This window comes from Vulpes vulpes, unplaced genomic scaffold (assembly GCF_048418805.1).
Source record: "Vulpes vulpes isolate BD-2025 unplaced genomic scaffold, VulVul3 u000000745, whole genome shotgun sequence".
Taxonomy (NCBI): Eukaryota; Metazoa; Chordata; class Mammalia; order Carnivora; family Canidae; genus Vulpes; species Vulpes vulpes.
Window position 1 is genome coordinate 99,217 of NW_027325754.1, and position 21,891 is coordinate 121,107.

Here is a 21,891-nt window from a genome sequence, read left to right on the forward strand (position 1 = left end):
CCCTCTCTGTGTGTGTGTGCCTCTATGAATAAATAAATAAAAATCTTAAAAAAAATAAAAGAGGTGTCGAGAAGAAGTGAAAGGTACTCCACCCTCTGGTACAGAATGTGTTTTCATGTGAGGCTCAGGGACCAGTAGTGGGTTACTCTCGACTATACTGCTCTCAATGACATGAAGCACTAACCCACTAAGAGACTTAGGCATGCCTCTGCTGTTATGACATTTTGGTCAAAATGGCAAAGTGCATCTTAATTACAGTTTCGATAGGTATGGACTTATAGGTGTCATATATTCAACGACCTTTCCGGTTCAGGATATAACTGAGTACACTTAGGAAATGTACAGTTAACACATTAAAGCTCTGACAGATGATAGGACAGAAAATTCTATCCAGAGTTTCACCGATACCATGAAATTATCCTTTTCATGGCCCACATTTGTGATGCTCTAAATATATGCACAGTGTAAAGTAGTCAATCTGGATTTCTACAAAAGGACACTGAGCACAAAAAAGGAAACATAAAGACAGTTCTAAGAAAAGAATCTCATAAACTATCGACCGAATAATATTATATGTATAAACTAAACAGTCTTTGACTACATGATATTTATCACACTCAAGATAAAAATCGTTTAAAAAATAGTTGATAATTGATGATTAAGACAAAATTCGTAGAACACTAGCATTATTCTTTCCAAGTATTCCAAGCAGAAATTCTTATAGGACAGAACCAAAAGTATGGGCTATTTACTGGCTGTTATTGTAATAAAAGAACAAAGAAAAGTAAGACCTCACAAAATGTTGAAATAGCTATCTATAGACATTGTAAATTTTTAGGAAGACACTCTGAAACATCAATACGATTGCAAACACACACGCATGCGCATATTCTGGTACGATGAACTTGAAAATTAACAAGCTATGTTGGAGTTACAATAATGATCCTAATTATTTTTTTCCCAAAGTAGTAAACAGAAATACTACCTCAAGGTTTTCTGATCAGTGACAAAGTCATTAATAAATGAAATCAAAATGGCTAACAATCAGTAAAAAACTGTATTTCTGAGGGAAACATTTACTGCTATGCTAGGCTTCCATTCCGTATAGGCAACAGATTCATTTTAGTGTGTAAAATGCTTGGGGTGGAAGAATGCTTTCGACAAGAAATGAAAAAGATTTTTCCCTATCACAGTAACAAAAACATATATTCATCTTGTTTTCTTTTTAACTGCTCATCTTCCTAAGAAAATTAAGTAATGAGGAAGGCCATAAGATGGGTAGGAAAACATAAATTGTAAGAAGCAAGAGGTTCATTTCCCTTAAACAAAACTCCCAGAAAGCAGGCAAGAAAAAAAGATAAAAGGCCTCAACAATTGGAAAAGTTGGGGAAGGAGGGGAATATCTGAAAGCAAGCAAGATGAAAATAATGAAAATACCAGCTGACATATAACAGGGATAGAATGCAGTCTAATCCCCAGACTCCTGAGCAAGGACGTATGCAAAATTAGCACGGGAACACAAAACTACAACAGAAAGACGGGACGCGTAGCATCGGGACCAAGTATCAAACAAAGCATATCGAATTCGGAACTTGCTCATCAAACCGGATTAATTCTCCCTTTTGACGAAATGTGTTTTGAGTTCAGGTTACGTCACAGGAATATTTTTATGGAATGACTTTAAAAATGTAGAGAAAGACTCTGATTCCTCTGAATCCCCTTAGTGAAAGAAAATCTTCAAATGCTGCTAAACTTAATTAAAAGCCACGAGGGATCGATGAAATGAGGCATTCAATACAGACTGTGACATTCTGGGCCAAAACTGAAGTGTCATCAAAAAGTAATGGTTTTGGTAGACCCTGGCTAACAAAGCAGAAAGGACATCAAACACAAGACTTTTTTTTTTTTTTTTTTGTCAAGAATGGTAACACTGGCGAGAGAGAACCTCAAAGTGACATACATACATACATAGCGACAAACTGAGTATGTATATTCAGCGTAAAGACTCACCAGAAGCATGTGTCCATGCCTCTGTGGACAAAACCAAACCAAACCAAACCAAACCAAACAAAACAACTTTGGTTAACAGATCAACACTACATATTAAAATCCAGACAGTATAAATTCTGGCACAGAGGCTGAAGCACACAATACATGAGAACACTGTTGCTGTCTCTATCTGGTGAAATACAAAGGAGTGTGAACCTCGTAAATGCAATTTTGGGTATCAAAGTCCAACTGACTCTTTGTAATGTGCTCTGGCGTTGCAATTCTCAACATAGCAGGTGATAACCTGATATAGAAGCGAATACCACCGCGACTTACGTTAGCTGCATGTGAATTGTTTAAATATCAAAAGGTGAAGTACGACAAACTAGGAATAAAACACAAATTTATGGAAAGGGTGCTTCAAAGAATGAAACCTGGATAAAACTCAAAACCAGGAATCTTCCCAAGTGATCCTTCGCTACAAAATTAATTCACATTAGTGGAAGGCTTTGCTGCGCCCTGTGTTGGGAATGTTTTTGTCCTGTCGGGAACAGTTCACGCAAAATACCGAATTTCCGTATGTCACCCTTATGTCCCGTTGTTTTGCTCGGAAAGAGCATCAAACCTCTGTGATAAATTTAAAATGAATTACAATTTTGCTGGAGGTTTAATTGCTAAGTAATTTGTTTGAACAGTTTAAACCAGTTACAATTTTAGTCAACTTATAAATTTGTGGGCAATCATATGGGAAAACTCATAAAACCACAGCTAAATTCCTAGGGATCAAAGTGTTATAGACTGAAATAGCCTTTAACTAACAAATGAGCATTTTGATTGGATGTCAACTGCATTCCTATATTTTAATTCAATTGCATATGTAAGAAAAAGTAGAAACCATTAGGCCGAGTAAGGAATAAAAATTGCTTTGAAAGCAGCAACACTATGGAAATCTAAACAGAAATTCCAAACGTCCTGTCATTCTTCTGGGAGTTCAGAGCAAAAGTCGTTCTTACCTGAAAACGGATTGAAGGTTGAGAGCCCACAGGACTCCCTGACGGTGCTTCGTAAGTTAGAAAATGAGCCCATAGATAGGAGATCATAAAGACGCTTTTCATCCAACAGAGACGGCTTCCTTACTGCTACTCACCCAATTCCTGAACTCTGTCATGAGCTAGTGAACCCCTAGAACAAAGCTGAGAACGAAACCTGGGTTTCGGCACGACTCCACAGGTGAACTCAGAACCAGATTAAAACCAGGGCTTACAAGAGCTTTCCCGCTGTCAGATTCACACGGGGGTCATCCCTAATCCCACCACAGACCAGCGAGAAGACAGCAAGCTCCCATCCTTGCAGGAGTGCGCCGTGGAAGCGTCACAAGCCAGAGACAGGGGGGTTGTGTCCCTCAGAGTGAAGCTACAGGAAATGGTTTCCTTCTTTTCATTTTGTCGATCTTAAGGAACTTTCACAAAACAGCTCTGAATCATGCAGTCTTCTTTAAAAATGTTCTCCTCATAAGGAAAACAGAAGAAAAATCAACCACCACAGGTCACGCTTGAAAACGCAGAACTTCAGAAGTTGCGGGAGAAACACCTGGAAGACCTCTTTCCTTACACCATTTCATGGAAAGTTTCTCATGAGAAATTTACGTAGTGGGTTGTGTTTTATGAATCAGACCCGAATAAAAAGAGAGACTTCTGCCACGAAACTTAAAGGGTAAGAAAATCTCCGTGTGCATGCCACTCCCAGCATCATGAGTCATGTTTTTCCCACGCGGACTGTTCCAGAGTCTCACCCTGATCCCCCCCGCACTGGTCCTTACAGAGGCGCTAAAATGGATTACCACTGCAGTGGTTATCAGTCCTCCTCCGATATCCGAAGAAAACTAAAGACCGAGGAGGGTCCTCTAACTCCCATGCCCGACCTGGTGAAAATGACATTTAAAGTCCTTAACACCCGAGAGGAAGTGGCTGAACTTAAGAGGCAGGCCAGGCTCCAGCAGAAGGTCCAACTCCAGACCCAAGCCTCGGGGGCAGCCCTGCGGCCGGCGGGCTCCCCGAGCCCACAGAATGCAGGAACCAACCGAACCCTGCCTGGGGCTTGCTTCAGATGCGGCACCGAGGGACAATGGCCCGTCAATGTCCCAATCCCAAGGAGCCAACGCGGCAATGCCCTCAATGTCGAACGATGGGCCACTGGAAATCCGCCTGCCCAGGTCTCGGGGGATCCTCGGCGCCTCCACACAGAGGAAACCCTGAGCCGGGAAGTCCAGCCTTTCAACGACTCAGATTGGACGATGACTGACGGGGCCCAGACTCGGACACCCCCTAACCCAGGCCAAGCCCAGGGTCCTGCTCCAGGGAGCGGGGAAGCCCATCTCTTTCCTGTTGGACACGGGGGCGACCGACTCCATTGTGCCTTCCTACTCGGGGGCCAGCTTCCCCTCTCCAGTAGCGGTGATGGGAACTGATGGCACCTCCTCTATTCCACGGACTGCCCCCCTCCTCTCTTGCAGCCTGGATGGGTTCTCCGCCTCACGCTCCTTCCTTAGAATCCCTTCCTGCCCAGCTCCTCTTCGTCGAAAATCCTGACATCTATCTATCAGCTTCTCCTCGGCTAAGTCCTGCTACCCTCCTACCTACCCCCTCTGCTAACCCGGAACCCTCCCATCCCTGCTCTCAACTCCTGGAAGAGGTGACTCCTCCACATCCAGGACTTTCCAATCAGCCCTTCCCTAACCCTGACCAAATACTCTTTGTGGCCAGAGACACGCAGCATAGGCCGTTGTTACCCTAGACGCCATCCTAGAGGCAGTTCCCTCCTCCTCGGGACAAGCTCTCGGAAGGCAGAACTTAGAGCTCTCACCAGGGCTCCTCGCCTGTCCAAAGGGCAACGAGCTACCATAGACACGGACTCCAAATATCCCTCCCTCATCACACATACACATTCTGTCCTATGGCAAGAGCAAAGGCTTCTTACAACCAAGGGAAACCCCATAATCTATGGGCCCCTCATTTCAAAACTACTAGGGGCCCTCAGCCTTCCGACTGAAGTAGCCATTGTCCACTGTCATGGACACCAATCCTCCAAGGACCCGGTGTCCCGGGCCAAAAACAAAGCCGACTCAACTGCCCAAGCCACTGCCTTAGGCTCCTCACCAGCTCCCCTCCTCTTCCTCAACACACCACATTCCCTCCACTTACACAGATGAGGAAACTCACACACTAAAAGAGATGGGAAGAATAGCCAGGGAAAAAGACTGGATCTTCATTCAGAAGAAACTCGCTCTTTCAAACCATTTAGCTCCTATGATCATTTCAGACATGCATCAGTCCCTACACATTGGTCCCAAGGCCTTACACCAGTTCCCAGGACCCCTTTTCTACTACCCACATCTCCAAAAGGTAATTAGAGAGGTGGATTAGTCTTGCAAAACCTGCTCCACTGTAAATGCTCAAGGGGGAATTCGCAGGCCAAGACCCAATCACCAGCTCCACGGCTACCAACCTGGCAAGGACTGGCAGCTTGACTGAAGAAACCCCACACCCCCGCCCCCGTGAGTGGGACCAGGCCTAACCCTGAGGCAGCCCATCCAGGTGCCTCCCATAAATTCAAGCAACAAAAACATTCTGTTTTTCCGAGATAGGAAAACTATCCCCCACCTCGCCCTGACTGGAAAAGTCCCTGAACATGGTCATGTTGACCTTCAAAGAAATCAATCACGTCATAACCTGAATGCTATGCTACTCCTGCATTTTCTTTGCCTTTAAAAGATGCCTGTAATTGCTAATCGGCGCTCTGCCACCTCTGAGGATGAGAGCCCATTTGCGCAAACGTTCAATAAACCCTCTTGCTTGTTGCATCTGCCTGACTGGGGTCTGAGTCTCTGGGGCGACCACCGGGACACGTTGGCACCCGTGAGCAAGGGTCCAACAGACTTTTCCCACATGCCGCCCAATAAATCCTTTCGCTACCTATTAACCTCAGTGGACGCCTTTACAGGGTGGGCAGAGGCTTTCCCTACAGCTCGGGAGATGGCGGATGTGGCGGCCACCATACTCACCGAACACATCATTCCGAGATTCAGCCTCCTGGAGATCCTACAATCTGACAACGGCCCGGCTTTCATCTCCAGCATCTCCGGGCATGACTCCGAGAGCCTAAATATTACCTGGAAACTCCATATCCCATATCACCCCCAAGTCTTCGGGTAACCTAGGGTGGGCTAACGGCCTTCTCAAGGAATATCTCACCAAACTTACTCTTGAATCCCCACCTGTCCTGGCCGACCCTCCTCCCGCTGGCTTTAAGAAGGCTCAGAGCCACCCCTAGAGGGCCGTCGGGCCTAGTCCCTTTGAGCTTCTCTACGGGGTGGCCCTTCCTGCTCCCTTAAAATCTTCCAACATCACCTCCTCCTCTCCTATCTTACTTACCTACCTTCCCTAACTCGTCTAAGAGCCCTCCTGCGGGCCCATGTGGATTCAGTCACCCGTACTCCAGGAGCACCCACCTACAGGCCTACCCAACTCAGGACCAGGGCCCCTTCTCCTGGATAAAACTTATCCAACAAGGCACTTCCCTCGCCAGCCTTTCCTGCATGGGCAATCTGTCCCACCGTTTTATCTGTGCCTCTTTAGGCAAAACTCCCCTTGTGGCCATTCCCCTCCCCAAATGCATTCAGCTGCACCAGACCCGCAAACACACCTCCAGCGCCTGCCTCATCCCTCTCTCACTAATCTTGCCCTATTTACTGACCCTCTCAACCATCAATTCCCCTTCTGTTATTCCGCCCCTAACTCATCCCTGTGCAACGTCACCCGGTCAAAAGTCACCTCTCATCATGCTGCTATTGGCCGATTCTTTTGGTGCCAGGGCTCCCTATCTAAATCTCTCAATACCTCTGCCTCCCTCCTGTCTGCCTGTCTCCCAAGTTCCGCGATTAACCATCTAGTCAGGCAGAAGGTAGCCCTCCTCACCAGCACCCCCCCCCCAGAAAAGCAGAAACGAGTGATCTTTCTCCCACTGGTTGTCGGGGTCTCCCTGGCCTCAACCCTGGTGGCCACTGGGTACGGGGCCCTTATTCCAGTCTGCAGATTCCTCCAGGGACCTATCCGAGAGGCCTCAGATGGCTATCGAAGCTTCGGGAGAGTCTTTTGCTTCCCGACAATGCCAAATAAACCCGGTGGCCCAGGTAGCTCTACAGAACCGATGTCTCTTGGACCTCCTCACGGCCGAGAAAGGAGGAACTTGTACGTTTCTCAATGAAGATCGCAACTACTACATCAACGAAACAGGTGGAGTGGAAACCAATCTCCACATCCTCGCCAAAAGTCGGGAGTCTCTCCAGACACAGTATCACCCTGTCGGCCCAACTACACCCCAATGGTGGCAGACCCCACTAACCACATGGCTCCTCCTCTCTCTAAGCCCACTCCTGATCCTTGGCATACTATTAATGGTGGCCCCTTGCTTTTTCCGAATCATCAAGGAAGGAATCCACGAAATATCTCAGTTATCAATCAACTAACTTGTTTTATATCCCTACGCTGGCCTGCCCACCTCCAACAGGCACCACGACGCCCCAAAATCAGCAGGAAGCAGCCGGATCTGAATCGTCGCCCCATTATAACATAACAAAAATATATGAATGTTGGGCCAGAGAGACTGGGAACCTCAAAACGGCCGACCCCAGGCCAGGAACCTCCCAAGAAGGCCACCTTGCTGCCCAACCCTAACTTAGCACACCAAGACCTGTAACCCTTGCCCTAATTGGAATGCCGCCCTGCCATCTTCCCACAGAAAACTCTTTAGAGACCTCACTGCAGTTGGCTTGCGTGCGACACCCCCACCCCTTGCTCTCTCCCTTGCCTGCGGGTGCATAATCTAGCCAGAGAGTGCAGCCCATTAAAAGCTGGTTTCAACAAAAATAAATAAATAAAAATGAAAGCCTGTTTCGACCAACTTTTGACTGGCCTCTCTTCCAGTTCACTACCAATCAGATTAAACCTGACAAAAACCGTGTTCCTTTTGTTCCAAACTGCCACTTAAAGGCTGTGACAGCTAATCTCTACGTTGTTAGGAACTATATCGTTCCAAGATGTGTGAAACTGGCAGGGACATAAATTCCAGAGATCATTCACTCTTGGCTTTGAAACGGGCTCATGGTACCTGGTATTAGGCTATGTTCTTTGGAATTTGTAGACGAATCTGACCACATCTACTTCTGATGTGGAAAAAAAGACATCTTATCTTATTTAGCGAAGTGATAATGCAGTGTTTTAAATACATCCCAGCTTAGATGACACACGATACTTTGCTCAATGGTTCCCGGGAGCCTCAGTCATTGTGATTTGATAGCACGCAAAGTCAATGAGAAACAGACACGCGGAATTTGAAGCACAAAGGTACGGTCTTTCTGGATCTTCACATTTGTTTCAGTTTCTCACTAATGACCTTCAAGGCCTTGAATACATTAGTCACCTTTTTAGGCAACTTCTATGATTAAAAGTAAGAGAAGAGCAGGTAGGATGTTACCTATGCATTTGGCTGAGTCTTCGAACTCTAAAGACGATGATGAGACCACCAGTCCATGCGGTGTCAAACTGAACAATGCAGCAGAGGCAACAAGAAACTGCTCGACCCAGGAGTAGGTGTGAGTGAAGGCTCACCGGAGGAATCATTCTATACCATAATCGACAGTCTGTACACGTCACTGCCTCGGGCTTGGCTCGGCTTCATCTGGTGCACATCTGTTGGTCTCACCCAGGAATTCAAGAAGGGCACTGAACACTAGTGATGAAACGGCTCTGCAAGGATATTCTGATTGTTCCATCACATGGGCCTCTTAACAATCCTAGCTACCCAAACTGCATTCTCAGTGTGTTTCTCCAAAACAATGAGGTGCCAACCTTTATCCGAACTCTTGAATACCACCTTCGCCTGTGGCTGTCCTGTTGTGGGGACACCTTTCACAGCTGCACGCTTTCCCCGTTTCTCATTGTGTCCCCTGCCAAGTTTGGACCCCTAGAATACCTACCCTTGTCCTGTGCCCAGGCTTGCCGTGTCGGTGATTCATTCACATGGACATTCTGCTGTGGGCGTTGTCCTCTCAGGGCTCGCGATATTTACAGATATTTACATTCCTTCCCAAGCTTTGCTGTAGGCCAAATCCTTGCTCCTCACCTGGTCCCATCTGGTCTACCCAGACTCAAAAAAAAAAAAAAATCACAACCCACAGTGAAAATAAAGGAAGAGCAGGTGGAGATTTTTCCAAGCCCAGACCCTGAAGACAAGAACTGAGGAAGACGGACTCTACATTTACTGTTGTGAGGATGAAATGAGATACTCAGGATGGTGCATATTACACAACATCTCACAAGCTTTCCGTGCCTTAAGTATCTAGCCCGTTGTGTTCATTCCGTGCAAAGCTGTGAGACTCAGGCACTCTTTCAGAGCCTTCTGGGACAATACGGGACAACATGTATAAAGTATGGGATGGGGATTCCTGGGTGGCGCAGCGGTTTGGCGCCTGCCTTTGGCCCAGGGCGCGATCCTGGAGACCCGGGATCGAATCCCACATCGGGCTCCCGGTGCATGGAGCCTGCTTCTCCCTCTGCCTGTGTCTCTGCCTCTCTCTCTATCTCTCTGTGACTATCATAAATAAATAAAAATTAAAAAAAAAAAGTATGGGATGATCACCAAAATGAACCCGATTAAACTCAAACAATGGACATAATTCTTTTATCTCCTTTTTTTTAAGGATTTATTTATTCATGATAGATATAGAGAGAGAAAGAGAGAGACAGAGACACGGGAGGAGGGAGAAGCTGGCTCCATGCTGGGCGCCTGACGTGGGACTCGATCCTGGGATGCCAGGATCGCGCCCTGGGCCAAAGGCAGTCGCCAAACCGCTGAGCCACCCAGGGATCCCGATCATCTGATACCTAATCCCCATCTCCCTACAAAGGTGGTCAATGATTCATCATGTTGTTATCTGTTTCTCACCCCAACATTTCTATCTACCTGTATCCATCCATTTGCTTATGACTGAAACCAGGCAGCCATATCTCTTTCTACATCTAACCCATGACCGTTCTAATTTAAAATATACTTTACATCCATCTTATTATTTTCTTCTCTATAGTCAGCACCCAGGTCACATTTGTATGTCCCACTGTCATCTCTCACTAGAACTAATATCTTTGCATTCTGGGTGGCCTTCCAACTTGTAACTCAAGTCTTTCAATTTTTTTAAAGACGACTTTTATCTCCTAGAGAGAGGATGAGAGAGAGTGCATGAGTCGGGGCAGGGAGGGGCAGAGGGAGAGGAAGAAGCAGACGCCCCAGTGGGCAGGGATCCTGACGCAGGGCGGATCCCAGGACCCTGGGGTCCTGACCTGAGCCAAAAGGCAAAGGCTCAACCGACTGAGCCCCCCACACACAACAGGTGTCCCTAACTCTGTTCTTTTCTGAATCATTCCCAAACTCACAACAGGTAGCCTAATAGTGCAAAGCCCCAAACATCATTATGTTGTTACTTTGCTTATTAGTTCTCTTCAAAATCTTCTCCTTGCACCTTGGATGAAATCAAAACCCTCTGAGCCAATAAAGCCTGGTGTGATCTAGTCCATGCTGACTTCTTTAGTCACATCTAATGCTGCTCTCCTATCTATTAATTATGTTCCACCTGCCCTGACCATTTTTCAATCTTTCTCAATTTTGGAGACTCCCATCAACATTTTTTTTTACATTCTTCAACATCTCAATTGCTATTAAGATTTCCTATGTAGGAACTGAGCCTTACAATGTTCATCAGATATGTTACTTCTTTAACGAGGTCGTCCCTGAACCTCCAATTTAAGCTACTTCTCTCCATTATGATATTTTATGGTACATTGTCATTTTCTTTCATAGCACCTTTCCCAATTTTCTTGGAGGCACTTGTTTGTATGAATATTTCTAAAGTGACTGTCCTCTGGATAGGCCGTGGGCACGCTCCGTGGGTACAAGAGACTTTTGCTTTCTACTGTATGGCAATGGCTGGTACAGGGACTGGCACATCGTTGGCACTCAATATATCTGTCCAAGGAGTGAGTGGAAATTCTGTATCTTATAGTTTATTTGTTCAATTATTCAATAAGCTATTATCTTGTGTAAAGCACGGTCTTCACCTCATTGGGTAGAGCAGAGACAGAAAGATGCAAAAGTTCCTGCTCTGGTGAAGCTTTTAGAGTGGGAAACCAGTAATTAGCAACGAATACAAAACATCACATCGCATTTTAGAAAGAGACGTGTAGCAAAGAAAAATGGAGCAGGACAACGGAAATGAGGGGTGCCAGGGAGATGGGATTTACAGTTAGAATAAATGATCAATGTAGGCCTTCATGAACAGTTTACCTCTGGGAACAGACTTGAAGCAAGAGAAGGCTTTCTGAGAGAAATTCGAGATAAAGAATTTTCTAGGCGAGGGAACGGGCTAGAATGAGTCCAAGAGTGGGCACTTGTATGGGTTTCTGAGAAACAGTAAAGGAAGACACAGAGTGGTCAGGAAGGCAGACATAGAGGTTGTGATAAAGGAGACAAGGAAGGGCAGACAGATCACGTAGGCCTTCTGACCACCATCCTCACTTTGGCTTTTACAGTGACTGAGCTGGGTGAGCCTTCAAATGGTATCAGAAGAGTTATAGGATCTTACTTTTGCTTTAAGTGGATCGAGATGGCTGCTCCATGTAGAATCTTACAGCGGGGCATGGGGAAAGGCAGGAAAACCCCACAAAAGGCTTCTGAAGAATTCAGGCAAGAGAAGATGGTCTCTTGAATTGGGATCTAGCAGTGGAGATAATAGAAAACAGCTGGATTCTGGATCTATATTGAAGGTCAAGATAAAAGGTATTTTGCTGATGCACTGGATGGGGGTTTGAAAGACAGCAAGGAATTAAAGACACCTCTGAGGTCTGGAGGCTGAGTAACTGGGAAGACAGCTTTGCAGTCAAGTCATAGGGGTGAAGAAAACAGATGAGTGTGTTCGGGGGGAGTTGGTGAGATCATGTTTCTTTGCAGAAACTGGAGGAGAGGTTACATGAGTAGTTGGATATACAATTCAGTGGGAGAATGACAAATGTGGGATGTGTCCACCTACAAACAGCACGGAAAGCAGGACAGGAGAGGATATCACTCCAGACTCGAACCCCACCCCGGAGTGACTGTAAACAGAAAGGACTAATTGCCATGCACCACACCTCGAGCAAAGCCTCATGCCCTTGTGTTTGGGTCGCATTCAGGGGGCCTTACTCCTCAACTTACCAGGATGATGGGAAATATTTCAATCTGACACATATAATAAGCATGAGGCATAAGTAGGTAGCCATTTAGGACACATCCCTCATCGTCAGACTCTTCATTGTGAAACAAATAAATTAAATTTCTTCTATCAGGTAACATTTTTATTATCATGTACATTTTCTACCTGCTAAGAAAGAAAGCAATGTGCCAATATTTTGTGGTTTAAGGAAGTGTCTACAGGAATACCATATGCTGTGACGATGGCTAGAGTGCCTCACAGATCCTACTTTCATGCACTGCACACGCCTCCCAGGCACAACTGTACAATCTACATTTGAGAAAATATAGCATTTGAATAACAAGAGACTACTACGATAAACCGAGCCCATAAGGCTTATTATAAACATCTTCTAAATATAAATTGCTCTTCGAATTCTATCCTGTAGGAGGAATAGAGTTTTTCATGCAAACCAAATAACGTCATAAAGCCGCTGACAGACACATAAAACCCTAATAGGAACTTAGGTTTTAGTGAACTCTAAATTATTACCCAGAAATACAGTCTGGATCCTAATAACTAATTCACTCCAGAAACATTCACCGCGAGCCTCATGTGGTTTCCGACACGCTCTGACGCAGGCGCGGATGACACAGCGAGGTGCAAAACACATCAGGCGTCTGCCCCCATCCACAGGGTTTGGTCTTCCTCGGGGGGTGGAAGAGACAATGACTGAATAAATCTGTAACATGTCACAAGGTGGTGAGCGCCACAAAGAGCGGGCACGCAGGGCAGGGGACCCGGGGCGGGGTGGCTCTCCTGTAAGTCGTGCGCTCAGCAGTTTCCAACGCGATTGTACTGTATGAGACTCTTTGACCACCATCTACTATTCAAGCACACGTAACAGAACAAAGGCCCCGTGGAGTGAGGACAGGTGACCCAGCTTGGAAAGGGCAAGCGTGGAAACAGACACCAGGTCTTCTAAATTGCCCTCAGAGATCTTTTCCTGCTAATGCAGAAGAGAGGGGCAGCATTCCTGTTCTGCAGACTAGGAGTAGGAGAGAGAAAAAAAAGAGGTCATTAGCCTTAGGGACAACTGCTGATGGCTGTCTAACGATCACAGTTTAGTAAGTGGGAGATATATACATAAAAGGTAAGAGTACAGTTGTTCCTTGAACAACATGTGTTTGCATCCGTGGGTCCACTTCTTTATACAGTACAGCACCATACATGTCTTTACTCCCATGATTTTCTTTTTTTAAAGATTTAGTTAGTTATTTAAGAGAGAATGAGAAAGAGTGTGTACACAAGTTGGAGGGGCAGAGGGAGAGAATTCCAAGTAGACTCACTGCTGAGCATGAATCCCGATGCAGGGCTTCATCCAGAGACCATGAGATCATGACCTGAGCCAAAACCAAGAGTCAGGCACTTAACTGACGGCATCGCCCAGGCGCCCAATGACTGCACCACCCAGGCGCCCCGCTTCCTTATGATTTAAATAACATTCTCTTTTCCCCAGCTCACTTCATTGTAAAATACATATTAGTCTACTGTTTATATCATCGGTAAGGTTCCAATCAACAGTGGGCTACTAGTAACAGTCCAGTTTTGGCAGAATCAAAAATCGTACATGGATTTTCAGCTGTGCTGGGGGATGCTGTCGAGACCCCTAATCCCCACGTTGTGGGGAGGTCAGCTATATTCTAATGAATTTGTAGTTCTTCACGGAACTACACTTTCCAAATTAGTCGCTTCTACAAAAACCTGAAGCAGAGAATACAGTGTTCACTGAAACCACTGCTCCAGTAACTAAATTTGAGCTACTGTTGATGAAATTGAGTACTGTATATTTCCTGTTATGAGAGTATCTCGTGCGCACGCATGCACACACACCATCCCTACAGAGCCTTGTGTGGGCTCTTTGTTTTCCACTCGATGCCAGAGAAGCTTCCCTGTTTTATCCACAAAGTTCACATTTCCAAAGCCAAACAACAGCACTGCACACATGGACTAGTGGTAACAGGAGCGAGGCATGTCTCCGTCCAGTTAGACCAGAGGAGTGGCAAACATTGTTGCCGACAAAACCAACGGAAAACCCATTTACAAATATGATGGTCACAAAAGACACTTCCCTACAAAACAAAAGTGGCACATCCTGTTGTCTTGTCCAAACTCTCTGTGGCCCCAACCAATCGAGAGCTTCCAGCTTTCCTGCACTTACTTGCTTCCCTTACGTTTGTCACCTCAGATACATGACTTTTCTTTTCTGCAGCTCAGGTTTTGATTTTTTGGTAACTTCTTCTAAAACTTTCGAAGGTTTAGTTGTATTGATTTCTTCAAATAATATCAACACCTTCTAGGTAAGGATCTCGTACAACTGACTGTGTTGTCTTTACTTCAAATAATTAATAAACTTCCTCTGGACTTAAGAGTCATTAGGCGCGCGCACGCGCGCGCGCACACACACACACACACACACACACACACATACACACAGTCATTACGCACCATGACAACCCACTGGTTAGTTCTCAACATTTTGCAATTCAGATCACTAGTCAGCTTTCTGCCTGGTCTTCAGACCTGCTTCAATACAACAGGTAAGTATAAAAACAACTTTCATCAGTGGAAAATCCCATAGGAGTTCAGTATTGTTGCACTCTAATGGATACATGGAAGCAAATGTGTCTTTCTAGAAACCAATGAATTTATGACTATAAAAGATACAGCACCTGTAAATTGAAGAGCTTATTCCTCAAAAACATAGCGGATAAAAAAAGTCAGTGCATACATCCAAAAAAGCCTTAAATAATAAGGGAGGAAAATAAGTAAAACATGTTAAAAAGATGGCCAAATGAGAGAGGCATCCTGCCTCTCAGGATGGTTTCCTTATCTTTTATTGCATTTTATAAATGTCATAAAATAATGATGATTTTTTTAATTGGAGTTCAGTTTGCCAACATACAGCATAACACCCAGCGCTCATCCCATCAAGTGCCCCCCTCAATGCTCATCACCCAGTCACCCCACACCCCCACCCCACCTCCTTTTCTTCCACCCCTTGTTCGTTTTCCAGAGTGAGGAGTCTCTCACGTTCTGTCTCCCTTTCTGATATTTCCCACTCATTTGTTCTCCTTTCCCCTTTCTTCCTTTTCACTATTTTTATATGCCCCAAATGAATGAGACATTACCATGTTTGCCTTCTCCGATTGACTTACTTCACTCAGTGTAATACATCCAGAACCAAATGATGACTATTATAAAGGAGAAAAAACCACTTTTTTAAAATGAAGAGGTATCACACTGGGAGAATCCTTTCAATGACTGGGAAAAATATATGGTCACACAATACAATTTGCGGACAGCAGACACATACAGTGCATGTTGTCAACTTTCTCCATCATTAACCACATAACAAAGCTCTTTTAAAAGTACAAGGGGAGGCAACGGAAGGAGTTGCTACCACCTGTATTCCTGTTTGCAGTTTCTTCCTCATGTTTGTCAAGACAGAAAGTAGCATTTTTTCTTTCTTTCTTTAAGTCTTTAGTTTAAAAAAAAAAAAAGGGCAAACCGATAGGATTTTCAACTTTTGGTGACAGTCATGGAAATCTGGAGACTCATGAGTTCTAAGACTAGGGGTTCTGAACTGAAATTAAGATTTCAAGGATTACAGTTAAAGTCTCAGAGCGAAAGACATGAGGCCGAGTATTTTTCAACGAAAGCCCAAAGAGAAAAACAGAGGCTGACGACAGAGAAGAGCTGTGACATAAACCACAGATGATGTCGGAATTGTGATTTCTGTTAAATCTTGCCATGTGTGCATGGATGTACGTACAGATACACACACATAGATCTCCAACAGTTCTTGTTCCTCAACGGTTATGCTCAAGGTTTGGTGGGGGGACCATCATTCTTTGTCTTGGCATATTTTGCTTACTTTTTGCTACGAAAAGACATAGAAAATTAAGTATAAAGATAATTTACAGATTTCAACTGTAAAAGAAAATATCAGGTTTTTAGTCCATAAAATCCAGACACCGACTGATAAAGCATCATCCTAGGAGGATCATCACTAGAAAAGTCCAATGGGACACACGGAAAAACGTCACGTTATCTAATTCCAAAGACAAAATTATTTTCACACTTTCTAGAGGTATTCTATATTTAATATTGACGCCTGATGGAAAGGTCTGAAGTACTACAAACGATCAGACGTTGTAGAAAAGGATGTAGTACTGCCACGTCTACCATCAATTCTATCTAAATAAGTGCTATTTTATGGTGTTAGTTATTACTGTATATAAAACTACTGAAGACCAAGATTCTTTGGACATATTCTTACAGTTTCCCCAAATGTGTAAGATGGAAACAGGACTTTTTTGAGCATTCATTTTTATCCCGCCTGATTCACTAGCACCTCTCAAAAATAAGCTCTAGGGAATCATGAAGTCCATTCAATAATTTCCTACTAAACACCCTAAATTACATAGAAGACCGCCATGTTGATATAGATCTACTCAGGTTGTCAAGGAATTATTTAACTTACATTATGAGCAGCTACAGTTACCAGTGCTTCCAGTCTGGGATCTCATTTCTAAGTGTGTGAGTTGGTTCTCCTGTTTCCATAATAACCAATTTAACAATCAGCTTGGCAGTCAACTGCTTTAGAGTTAGTTTCATTAATGTTAGCTCTCTTCTCCTTTCTTGGTTGCAATTTCCTCCTGTTGTTGCTGGACCACCTTAGTGAAGTCCTCGTACACTCATTTCTTTAGGTGAGCCGCCATGACTGCCCGCCACACCACAGCTTCTTGATCCATCATCTTTCAATGGACACCGAGGCTCCTTCCACAGTTTGCCTACTGTGGACATTGCTGCTATAAACATTGGGGTGCAGGGATCCCTGGGTGGCGCAGCGGTTTGGTGCCTGCCTTTGGCCCAGGGCACGATCCTGGAGACTCGGGATCGAATCCCACGTCAGGCTCCCGGTCCATGGAGCCTGCTTCTCCCTCTGGCTGTGTCTCTGCCTCTCTCTCTCTCTCACTGTGTGCCTATCATAAATAAATAAAATAAAATTTAAAAAAATAAAAAATAAATAAACATTGGGGTGCAGCTGTCCCGGGCATTATGCTGAGTGAAAACAGTCAATCGGAGAAGGACTGACATTATGTGGTCTCATTCATTTGGGAAATATAAAAATTAGTGAAAGGGAATAAAGGCAAAGCAGAGAAAATGAGTGAAAGTATCAGTGAGGGTGACAAAACAGGAGACACCTAACTCTGGGAAACAAACAAGGGGTAGTGGAAGGGGAAGTGGGTGGGGGGGTGGGGTGACTGGGTGATGGGCAATGAAGGAGGCACTTGGCGGGATGAGCACTGGGTGTTGTGCTATATGTGGACAAATTGAATTCCAATAAAAAATTAAAAATTCAAAAAATAAAAAATAAAAATAAAAATTCAAAACAAAGAAAAGGGCTTATTTAAAATAAGCAAACATTTAACTGATGTATTCAGTAGGTCCAATAAATGGAAATATATGACACTAGAAAGAAAAAAAAAACACAACACCGGGGAAATCTTCAGGGTTCTAAGGAATGTCATTGATTTTCAAAAGATATCCGAATGATATAAACAGGAACACCACAAGTACAGAAGGAAAAGCTACCGGAGGCACCGATATGAACAATTTCACTAATACATTAAATGCCATAGATCGTTATGAGAAAGATTTAAATGCATCAGTAAATAAGAATTTTTAAGCCATGGACTCAGTTATTTTTTTAACATAAGGAAATATGCAATAATGTATTTGAAATGTGAAAAAGTCCCTGTTTCCACGGCCACCCTGGAGGAAGAGCACGCCAAGGGGCATGCTATCGGGATCCCCCACGTGACGGAGCAGCCACCTGACTCAGTGGAACAACCGACTTCGGCCACTGAGCAACATCCTTAACGAAATCAAGAGCCCGCCAGAGCTACTACAAGGGGGCGAGCTGAAGCTTATGGGCCTGAGCAGTTCGAGCCGGGCATGGCAGTTGGTGCTGAGGGCTTGGCTCGAGCCGAGATGCCAGCTGCTGAGGCCAAGACAATTTACATGGCAGTCACACCTCTGATTCACTGTCCCGACCTGGAGGAGCCACCTGCACACTTGGCCACCCTGCAAGAAGAGCTACCCCGGGCACCCACTATCAATGTCCCTGGCATGCCTTGCCAAAGGAGTCACCTGCCTCAGTGCAGCAACTAGCTTCGGCCCCTGAACAACATCATGAACCATGTCAGCAGCCCACCCCAGCTCCGAAGGTGGGGCCTAATGAAGCTTCTGGGCTTGAGGTGATCGAGCTGGGCAGGGCTGTCGGTGCTGAGTGCTTGGCCAGAGCGCAGATGCCAGCTGAGGAGTCGAAGCCAATGCACGAGGTAGTCACACCTCTGATTCACTCTCCCGACAAGGAGGACCCACCTGCAATCTCGGCCACCCTCGCGGTAGATGATGTCCGGCGCATGCTATCAGGGTCCGCCACATGCCAGTGCGGCCACCCGGATCAGTGGAGCAACTAGTGTCCGCCCCTGTGCAATATCCTGAACCACCTCAACAACCGGCCCCAGCTCCTACCTCGCAGCCTTTTAAGCTTCAGGGCCAGAGGTGATCGAGCTGGTCACGGCTCGAGCCGAGAAGCCAGGCTGCTGAGACCAAACCAATGCACGTGGTGGTAACACCTCTGACTCACTGTGCCGACATGCAAGAGCTACCTGTACCCGTGGCCACCCTGGAGGAAGAGCACGCCCAGGTGTATGCTTTTGGGTTCCCGCACATGCCGGACCTGCCAACTGCCTCAGTTGAGCGAATGACTTTGGCCACTGAGCCACATCCTGAACCCAATCAAGAGCCTGCCACAGAGACTACAGTGAGGCCAGCTGAAGCTTCTGGAGACGGAATACTTCCAAACTCATTCTATGAGGCCACCATCACCTTAAGTCCAAAAGTAGAAGAAGATCCCACCGCACCAAAAAGGAGAGTTATAAACCGATGTCCCCAATGATCACGGATGCAAAAGTTCTCAACAAGATACGAGCCAATAGGGATCCCTGGGTGGCGCAGCGGTTTGGCGCCTGCCTTTGGCCCAGGGCGCGATCCTGGAGACCCGGGATCGAATCCCACGTCGGAATCCCAGTGCATGGAGCCTGCTTCTCCCTCTGCCTGTGTCTCTGCCTCTCTCTCTCTCTCTCTCTCTGTGTGACTATCATAAATAAATTAAAAAAAAATTAAAAAAAAAAAAGATACGAGCCAATAGGATCCAACAGTACATTGAGAAGTTACTCACGGTGACCAGGTGGCATTTATCCCTGGGACGCAAGGCTGGGTCTACACTCGTCAAACACTCCATGTGACTGATCAGATCTGCAAGAGAAAAAACGAGAACCAGGTGATCGTCTCAATAGATCCAGAGAAAGCATTTGAAAAAATACGGCATCCATTCCTGATCCAAACGCTTCAGAGTATAGGGATAGAGGGAACGTTCCTCAGCATCTTCAAAGCCGTCTACGAAAAGCCCACAGAAAATTATCATTCCCAAGGGGGAAACACTGGGAGCCTTTCCCCAAAGAAGATGAGGAAGGAGACATGGATGTCCACTCTCACCACTGCTATTCAACATAACACTAGACATCGTAGCCTCAGCATCAGGCAACAAAAAGAAATAAAAGGCATTCAAATCGGCCTAGAACAAGTCAAACTCTCCCTCTTCGCAGATGACATGATACCGTACACCTAGAAAACCCAAAAGACTCCACCCCAAGACTGCTAGAACTTATACAGCAAATTCGGCAGTGTGGCAGGGTACAAAATCAATGCCCAGAAGTCAGTGGCCTTTCTAGACGCTAACGATGAGACTGAAGAAAGAGAAATTAAGGAGTCGACCCCATTTACGATGGCACCCAAAAGCATGAGCTACCTAGGAATAAACCTAACGAAAGAGGTAAAGGATCTCAACCCGAAAAACGACAGAACACGTCTGAAAGAGACTGAGGAAGACAAAGAGATGGCTAACTATTCCATGCTCATGGATCCGAAGAATGAATATTGGGAAAACGTCAACGTGGGCAATTTACACAATTAACGCAATCACGATCAAAAATACCACGGACTCTCTTCAGAGAGCTGGAACAGATCATTGGAAGATTTGTGTGGAATCAGAAAGGACCCCGAATGGCCACGGGAATAGTAGCCAAGAAAACCACAGCGGGGGGCAGCACAATGCCGGATTTCGGGTTGCGCTGCAAAGCTGTGCTCACCAAGACAGTGTGGTACAGGCACAAAAACAGACACAGCCACCAATGGAACAGAAGAGGAATCCAGAAGTGGACCCTCAACTCGATGGTCAAGACCATATATTCGACCAAGCAGGAAAGACCATCCACTGGAAAAAAGACAAGTCTCCTCCATTAGAACCCTGGGGGAGAACACAGGCAACGCCCATCCAAAAGTTGGCCACAGCAACTTCTTGCAAGATACACCCATGAAGGCCAGAGAAACAAAAGGAAAGATGAACTACTGGGACTTCACCAGGATGAGAAGCTTCCGCACAGCCAAAGAGACACTCAACAAAACCAACAGACCATCTCCAGAATGGGAGAAGCTTTGTGCAATTGACCCTTCAGATAAAGGGCCAGCATCCGAGATCTCGAAAGAACCTATTCAGCTCCACAGCAGAGAAACCAACCATCCAATCCGGAAATGGGCAAAAGACACCAATGGAACCGGCACAGAGCAAGACACAGACGTGGCCGACAAGCCCATGAGAAAGTGCCCACATCACTGCATTTGCATCAGGGAAATAACAGATCAAAGCCACAACGAGATCCCACCTCACAGCGGTGAGAAGGGGCAGCACTGGCCAGACAGGAAACACCAAACGCTGGACAGGATGCGCAGAAAGGGGAACGCTTCAAAATTCAACAGTGTCAGAGGGAGCCGTACTCACCTGATAGGGACCAAGGCGGGGGGCGGGCTCCCGGCCAGGCTGGGGCGCTCAGGAGGCACCTGAGAGCGGGGAGGAAGAGCCAGGGCCTTGGGGGGGCTCCCGGGGCCCAGCAGCCCAGGCCCTCAAGCCGCCGCCCCAAGGCCGTGCCCTGAGGGTGGAGGGTGCCTGCACCCTAAGCCCTCTGAGCGCGCGCGCATGGGTTCCGCGGCACCTCCCTGAGCCCCGGGGGGGGGGCCCCCGCACCCTCCCTGAGCCGCCAGGAGGAGGCCCCACCGCTACCCCCCTCGGCCAACAGGTCGCGCCCCGCCTCCCCCGAGGCCCGCTGTCCCCCGCGCGGTCCCTCCCAGACACCCGCCGCGCCACACGCAAGGGCCAGATGCCTCTGGCACAGCCACCCCGGGGCCCCTCACGCCTCCCGGGGCCCACGCCGACCTGCGCGCCGGGGCCGAGGCCTGCAGAGCCGCTGCCGGGAGCCCGCAGCGCCAGGAACCGCGGGCCTGGAGCAGCGGGGCAGCAGCGCAACCTCCTGCCACGGGGACGGTCGGGTCGTGTCGGGTCAAGGCATCGAGGCCCAGCTCCTCCCGCGGCCACCCCCTGGCCCCCTTCGGGTCACGCTCGGGGTCAGGTGCTGGGCAGGCTCCAGGCCGCGCCC

The 21,891-nt window shown here is 46.5% G+C and overlaps 1 protein-coding gene across 1 annotated transcript in view; it reads right to left on the reverse strand.

Annotated features, from left to right (window-relative positions):
• Positions 1 to 21,377, reverse strand: part of LOC140596925 (adenylate cyclase type 1-like) — a 66,099-nt gene extending 44,722 nt beyond the window's left edge. The window contains exons 1-2 of the mRNA XM_072745284.1: positions 21,240 to 21,377; positions 19,581 to 19,657 (exon numbers count right to left, since the gene is read on the reverse strand). Coding sequence (XP_072601385.1) covers positions 19,581 to 19,643 — 63 coding nt within the window. The 5' untranslated portion in view covers positions 19,644 to 19,657; positions 21,240 to 21,377. The remainder of the gene's footprint in view (positions 1 to 19,580; positions 19,658 to 21,239) is intronic.
• Between the last annotated feature and the right edge of the window lie 514 nt (positions 21,378 to 21,891).